The 8394-nt window shown below is 39.8% G+C and overlaps 1 protein-coding gene across 1 annotated transcript; it reads left to right on the plus strand.

Annotated features, from left to right (window-relative positions):
- The first annotated feature begins 3235 nt into the window (after positions 1–3235).
- Positions 3236–5124, plus strand: LOC128736524 (esterase B1-like). Its single transcript, XM_053831007.1, has 3 exons — positions 3236–3307; positions 3362–3859; positions 3913–5124. Exons 1-3 carry the CDS (start codon positions 3236–3238, stop codon positions 5122–5124), a joined length of 1782 nt encoding a protein of 593 aa, XP_053686982.1.
- Positions 5125–8394: the final 3270 nt, after the last annotated feature.

Consider the following 8394-nt stretch of genomic DNA (forward strand, 5'->3'; position numbering starts at 1 on the left):
TTTGCTGATATGTTGGATGCCACGCAAGGATTCATTTTCCGTGAAACATTATTATTTTCGACAAGAGTAACTTTTCAAAAGGGCGTATTTATAAATTAGATTGATTTTTTTTCAACCTATCGTATCTCAAAAACTACTTATCTGCTAAAAATGACATTAACGGAAAAGTTGTAAGAAATTGTATGTTTTAAATGTTACACTGAAAGAAAAAAACTTTGTGAAATAAAAATAAAAATCATAAAACTTGAATTATTTCAAAACCTGTCCTCTCAGGTGTGTCTCATTTTTATTAAAGACTGGCTGATTACCCGATCTTACTAGGGGCTCCTTTGCCTCTCAGTCACTTGTACATCTGTTATTGTAACGAAAATACTCATAATGCAAAAAAACAAAACCCTTTTTTCGTTTAAATATGTTTACTCTCTTTGTCAGTTTCCTTCAAGTCGTCCACCAGCCAGTTGTAAATCTGACTTCTTCCCGGTAATCCCTATAAATCGACAAAAAACCGTTTTTGAACCTATCCTTTGTTAATGGCCACCCTATTCCCCCTTTCAAAAACTCGGCAACTAGTACAACTAGTATCGTTCAAATTGTAGGAGAAACGCACCCGTTTACCCATTTGAACCTTTCTTTCCCCTTGTAAGAGACCTTCTCCCTCTTTTGTCAACCCCCTGCCCTGATTCTTCTACGCCAAAATACACACGTTTGACAAACGACGTTTCATGAAAAACAGTCCAGAAGTTCTTTAGCTATGGTAAAACATAAATTTATACTCACGTTCTTCGTCCCCCTACTTATCGATTCTTTCCCAGTCAGCTCCCATTGGTTTGCTCTATGAAAATCACTATAATGGAAACTAAGCAAAGGTCGTTTTACCATATATTCCTCTTCGGTGGAACCCCCTCTATTCTTAAAGTTATTTACACAACTGCAATTGGTTTAAATGCAAGAGAAACGCATCACCTTTTACTTAGACTCTTGTTAGGGCCCCCCTTTTGTCAACTCCTTCAATTCTGATTCCTTTATGTCAAGGAACATATGTGCCAAGTTTCATGAAGAACCGCCCAGGCGTTTCGGAGTTAGGGCCTCCTCCCCTGTTATGACCCCCCCCTTTGTCTACTTCTTAAGTTCTGAGTCCTCTAAGTGAAGGAACATACGTGCTAAGTTTGATGAAGAAGCGTCCAGGCGTTTCAGAGTTAAGGCCTCCCCCCTGTTATGAACCCCCTCCCCCCTCCGCTTTTGTCAACCCCGTTGGTACTGATTCCCTTATGTCAAGGAACCAGGAACCAGGATGTATGCCAAGCTTGGTGAAGAACCATCCAGGCATGTCGGAGTTATGGCCTCTCCCTGTTACGAACACCCCCCCTTCCTCTTATCAACCCGCCAGCGCTGATTTACTGATATCAAGGAATATGTGTGCCAAGTTTGGTGGAGATCGGTCAAGGCGTTCTGGAGGTATGGTGGAACATACAAACATACTCACACTCATTTTTATATATATAGATGGCTTAAAACGTGTTCTAAAATCTGACGAAAAGCTTTTGATGGATTTTAAGATTTTTCCGAAAAAAGTAATTTCTAAGATTACTAAGAACATGAGCTATGGCAACTACCAGAAGGTGATATATAAACTAACGCTACCCGTTGAAAAAATTCTGAACTATTTTCTAAATCATCTTAAAAATGAAAGTCACTTGAACAACATTTCCGAAGACCACACCATTCTAGAGATTCAGCAGCGTAAGTTACAGCCCACATATACGGTATATTACAATACGCTGGCACCACGTAGTGCGACAATTCTATACTATTTTCCCTACTATCTGCAAGGCTGCTATTACTTAAACAATTTTCTCGAAGAAAGTACTATTTTTGGTTACTCGCATCATGATATGTAATGTATGTATGTATGTACGCTAACGCCGACCGATGAGAAAATTCTATACTATTTCCCATACCATCTTGGAGGTGACATGATAATAGTGACTTGCATAAACTTCTCGAAGACGACTACTTTCTAGATAATCACCAGCGTAAGCTACAGCTGATATAGTAATATTACATGTACGGTAGCGCCACGCAGTTCTATTTCATCTGCAAGGCTCCTATTACTCAACCAACTTTCCCCACGAAAGTAAAGCTAGACTAAATAAAATTAGGTCGCATATACGCTAGCGCCGCAGGTTGTGGATATTCTGAAGTGCAGAATCTGAACTATTTTCAGTGCAATCTCTGAGATGTCAGTCATTTGAACAACTTTCCCGAAGGCTGCAACTTTCTAAATAGTCATTAGCGTAAGATACAGCCTATACAAGAATATTACATATGCACTAGCACCACGTAACGAGAAAATCTCAACCTACTGTTGCCTTCTCGCTAACCTACCTTTCAATAGAGATGTTTGTAATATGATTCAAAGATATGCACTTAAACCCTTTTCACTCCAAGTAGTAATTCCTTATAATCGCTTGGAACGAAAGGGATACAAGTGCACAACTTAGAAAGAAAGGGGTGTAAGGGTAAATAACATTTTCAAAAATGTCTTATAAATCCCAAAAATCAAAGTACTTTTTGAAAATTTCAATAGAATTTAATAAAGCAAAGTTAACACAACCTTGGTTGATCATTTGTTTTGCATTATTACATATAACCAGACGAATTTTCTAGATAATGATAGCTTTGGATCTGATTTTTACTTTTTGTCACTCACACCACTTTCCTTCTGACCCACTCAAATATGAGCGGAGGAGAATTTTTTACCTTGCGACACATCTTCGATAAATTTTTAAAATCCTTTTTCTTCGATAAAGAATGTCACAATTGCACAGCAGTGTTCAGTAGTAAGAGGTACATCATCATTTTTGCAAAATTTCGGCTGCCATATTGACCTGTTTCGGAAGGGCGAGCCCCGTTTCAAATGCAAAAAATTACCATATTTCAAACAGCTTATTTAGAATGAGCTTAGTTAGCGCCTGTGTATTACTTGTCTAAACTAAGTTGCACTGTATCGAATCGAACCGAATATAAAATATTAAATTATGATTTCCCCCGTTTCCTTTGAGTTCGTCCGACGAACTTTGCTATGCAAATGGATTAATATTTTATAAAAGGCCCCCGGTCAGTCCATCGATCACACAAGTCTCTACGGTTCAGTACAAAGTGGACACACGCACGCCGCACGTTCTGTTCTGGTTTTGCCGCTAGGAAAACTGCCCAGGAGGAATTGCTACCAGTCATGGTGATGCGCAGCTCTCCGTTGACCGGCTGGAAGAATGTTAGTACCGGCTCGGACGCCGAAGCTCACCGGGTGTGTGTTTTGTTAAAGTTAAATTGTGCCCAAAATAAAGTTAGTTGCTTTTAGCCCCCAACACGGATAGCGGTCCAGGTGGTTCAAGGCTATATCTACGGCGTTAGGGAGACTCTACCAAACGGTGAGAATTATTTTTACTTCAAAGGTGTTCCGTACGCGAAACCTCCGGTAGGAAATCTTCGCTTCATGTCACCCGTTCCGATTGAAAAGTACGCGGTTTCTTACTTGGATTGTACGACGGAGAGAAGTAACTGCATCGGTTTGGATGTTCTGAGTAAAGAAGTTACTGGCTCTGAAGATGGATTGTATCTTAATATTTATACTCCAAAGTTACCGAGAAAGAATGAGCAGATGGAAAAGTTGCCCGTTATGGTGTTTCTTCACGGCGGAGGTCTGATTGGGGGCCATGCAGATAGTTCGATGTATTTGCCAAGTTATTTACTGCAGGAAGGTGTCATAGTTGTGACAGTAAATTACCGCTTGGGAGTTCTTGGGTTTCTTTGTTTGCCACAAGCAGGCATCGAAGGAAATGCCGGATTAAAGGATCAGGTAAGATTTTTGTATTAAAGGCGCAGAAACTAAAATGTGATATCAATTTTCAGAGAATGGCTTTGCAATGGGTTAATCAGAACATTGACAAGTTTGGCGGGGATCCAAACAATGTAACCCTGTTTGGAGCTAGTTCAGGTGCCATAGCGGTGAACTTCCACTGTTTGTCGAAGGAGTCCAAAAAGTACTTTCATAAAGGCATTATGCAGAGTGGCTCCGTTTACACAGAGTTCGGTCACCAGGATGAACCGGAGAAGAAGGCTAGGCATCTAGCAGAGCTACTAGGTTTCACTCCAACTACAGACGAAGAGGTCTATCAAATCTTAAAAAGCGCACCTGCGCGAAAACTTTTTGAATTGCAGCACAAAACTATCAATAAACGAGAACTTTTGGTTGAGAAACTGTTCCAAATCCCGTTTCTGCCGGTAATCGAGCGGGAAGAATCACCGGACGCCATCATTACAAAGCATCCGTCCGTTATTTTGAGCGAACCCGATGGCATGGGCATTCCGATCATTTTGGGTTACAACGAGTTCGACGGAATGATGGTGCTGATCGATGCCATTAGGAACCTCAATAGTTACAATCAGGAACCGGAACGGTTCATACCACGAATTCTCAACATTGACTGTTACACCCCGGAAGCCCGCCAGCTGGGCAATCACATCAAACAGTTTTACTTTAAGGATAAAAATGCTACACGCGCAACTCTGCTACCGCTAATCGATCTCTTTACAGACAAATATTTGCTGGCATATCGAATCACGGCGGACCTCTGGGCTAGGTATCAAACCAAGACAAAAATGTACGGTTACCGATTCTCGTTCGATGGATTGCTGAACAAAGGCAAGGCCGTAACCTCGTTCACCAGTATGAAGGGCGCCGGCCACATCGACGAGGTGTACTATCTGTTTAGTTCTCCGATCCTGAAGACGGAAGTTCCGAAAACCAACAAAGCTTACGCGATGCGCCAGAAGATGGTACGCATGTGGACCAACTTTGCCAAGTTCAGCAACCCAACGCCGGACGATGATGGCAGTCTACCGTTCCGCTGGCTTCCGGTAGAAAATGTTCCTCCCGACAGCGACGATTGCAGGCAGTGTATCCTCAGTATTGGCGAAGAGATCAAAATGATGGAAATGCCCGAGCGAAAGCGGATGGACTTTTGGTGCGAGCTGTTTCGCAAGCACAACGGCGACGTGACGAAGGCCAAAATTCCAACCGCACCGGAATGGAGGGTCAACGATATGAATAATAATGTCTAGAACGGTACGGTTGCTTAAATAAGGTCAAATGATTACTGATATAATAAATGTCGCTTCGATTTTTGCTCCATTGCTTTTCGTTGGTTGCTTATCGACCAAGCGAATGGAAATTAGGAGTTATTTTTGATCCGAAATGCTCCGTCGAAATGATGTTGTTTTTTGCTGGCTTCGATTGATTCTGAATTCTGAATTGAAAATATTGTTTGTTTCCATGTGAGAACCGTGGACGGCGTGATGCAAAGAATTTTTGACCTTAGAAAATGTCATCGGCATCGACATACCATAGACTAGTTGGTATGTGAGGTGTCACACATGCGTTACTCTTTCTGGCAAGAGACGCTGGTATTGACTTTGTAATTATGAATTGTCAAACAGAAAAAAGATAGCAAATTACGATGATGATGATTATTCAGCCGAGAGCCAAGGTGGTTCTTGCCGTATCAAGAATCGCTTTTCATTGTACTCGGTCCTGGGCTTCTCGTAGCCAATTCGTTGCACGTCTCGACACACACAAGTCGGTTTCAACCTGGTCGAGCCATCTAGCACGTTGAGCCCCTCTATTCCTGGTGCTGGTGGGGTTCTTGAAGAGTACGGATTTCACTACACAGTCGTCCGGCATCCTTGCGACGTGGTCTACCGTAGTCTCCCAACTTTTGCCTGGTATACGATGGAAATCTCTCCAAGCAGTGCCTGTAGCTCGTGATTCATGCGTTTCCGCCACTCTCCGCTTTCCGTTTGTACTCCGCCAAAAATAGTCCGTAACACCTTTCGTTAAAAAACGGCAAGTGCAAGTATGTCTTCCGTAAGTCAAGTTGCTGTCTCAAGTCCGTAGGACTACCGGTCTGATTAGCGTTTTGTACATCGTCAGCTTTGTGCGTTGGAGTATGCTCCTTGTTCGAAACGTCTTGCGTAACATACAGTAAGATATATACTGGAGGAATGATGGTTTTCTATCCAAAAATACGACTAAATCTTCGATACATTTTGTTCTTCCAATAACGGATCCTAAAAGTTTGTATTCAAATGTGATATGTGCTTTCTTTCTTGAATAAGTGATGATGACATACTTGCATGGATTATCCTACATTCGGTTTGTGCTACACCTATTTGTAAAACTGTTCAATTACTGTTGAAGCATGCGGGCAATAAAACTAATCTGGCTGAAGATTTTCATACCATTGCACAGTGGTCCAATCAGCGAAATACGTGATCGTTTGATATTGCGCCAAAACGTGAAGTTTTTCGCATATAGTGCCTTTAGGAACATTTCTTGGTATAACAAGCCCCTTCTTGTGAGAGAAATCTTTGGGTGATTAATTCCCTTAAAAGTGAGATAAGAAATTTATTTTCTCGTGCATTCGAGATACAGGTTTGGTACTTTCGGCAAAGTTGTAGTAAATATCAATGCAAACAACTTTGTCAAAGACACCATACTTGTATCTCTTCCTGGAAATTATCTATGATGCGTTATTCGTCGACAAACCCTTTAAAACAGTTTTTAAACCTTAACTTATTCTGGTCAACTTTTACGTGTTCATAGTATTCTAAAAAGTTGTTTATCTTGCTAAAATCAACGTTTTTGTAGCACATTATTATAAGTTATTTTCTGCAGTTTCGGAGATTTTGAGCATTTTTGATGAAAAATAGTACTACTTTGAGCTTAAATATTTCCCAAGGTGGCAAATGGTGGCAGACCAAACAACTCCTACTTAAAAGTACAACAAAAAAACCTCTAAAAACACGTGTCAATTGACTGTATCTGTTTGTATCCTCAAAAGTTATAGTTGTTTTAAAAATCCTTCACAGTCATGTTTATCGAACAATTAAAATGTACTTCGGATGCAATAAACGCCATTTTGTTTATGTTGACAATCTCTTTCTAACAAGTTGAGTTACCAGCAATTTTTTCGCCTATTTTCGAATCGAAAATGAATGTAGACTCAAAATTATTTGACGCAAATGATAACAGAAAAGCTTCCAAACAACTAACTTAAGTCTATTTTGTTCAATACCATCGATTGGTGTCTTTTCAAAAAATCCCACTCATAATGGGCTGATACCAAATGGCCGAAACACAAATGGTCGAATCACGAATGGCCGAAATCCAAATGACCGAATTTCAACAACAGTCACAGAAGACTGAATTTACTCGGAATGACTTTTTAGTCTATTTAATTAGAAAACACGAATTGACAAGCAGTTAACAATTAACTTACTCAAACAAAAAATAAAATAAGCAACACATCTTTTTGTTGTACTTTTAAGTAGGAGTTGTTTGATCTGCCATCATTTGCCACTTTGGGAAATATTTAAGCTTAAGTAGTACTATTTTTCATCAAAAATGCTCAATATCTCCGAAACTTCAGAAAATCACGTATAAAAATGTTCTACAAAAACGTTGATTTTAGCAAAATAAACATCTTTCTAGAACACTATGAACACGTAAAAGTTGACCAGAACAACTCAGGGTTTAAAAACTGTTTTGAAGAGTCTGTCCATGAATAACGCTTCATAAACAATTTCCAGGAAGAGATACAAGTATGGTGTCTTTGACAAAGTTGTTTGTATTGATATTTACTACAACTTTGCCGAAAGTACTAAACCTGTATCTCGAATATACGAGAAAATAAATTTCTTATCTCACTTTTAAGGGAATTAATCACCCAAAGATTTCTCTCACAAGAAGGGGCTTGTTATACCAAGAAATGTTCCTAAAGGCACTATATGCGAAAAACTTCACGTTTCGGCGCTATATCAAACGATCACGTATTTCGCTGATAGGACCACTGTAATTGGCGAAAGACAATGGCCCGTGGTCCGAGGCTACCTTGAGAGATCCCCGATGGAACTGCAAATTTCGCAGAAAAACTATCACCAATTTTCACTATTAGCTGACGACCAGCGACGTACGAATGTAACTAGAAACCACAGATGCCTAACTTTAGAAATTGGACTTAAAATGGGGCATTAAAAATGGACCTCAACAGAACTCCAAATTGCATGTGGAACTAGACTTGAATCTGGCCTTAAAATCGGAGATTAAATTGCATTTGAAATTGGGCCTGAAAGCGGAGATGAAACTGGAACCAACTTAGATTTGAAATCGGACTTTCAAAGGGACATTTAATTGCACTTGAAATTAGACCTAAAATTTGATATAAAATTGGAACTAAATTAGATTTGAAATTGGATTTACAATCGGACAGAAAAATTGGACTTCAATAGAACTTCAAATTGCACTTGAAACTGGATCTGAATTAAATCCTAAAA

Source organism: Sabethes cyaneus, chromosome 2 (assembly GCF_943734655.1).
Source record: "Sabethes cyaneus chromosome 2, idSabCyanKW18_F2, whole genome shotgun sequence".
Lineage (NCBI taxonomy): Eukaryota > Metazoa > Arthropoda > Insecta > Diptera > Culicidae > Sabethes > Sabethes cyaneus.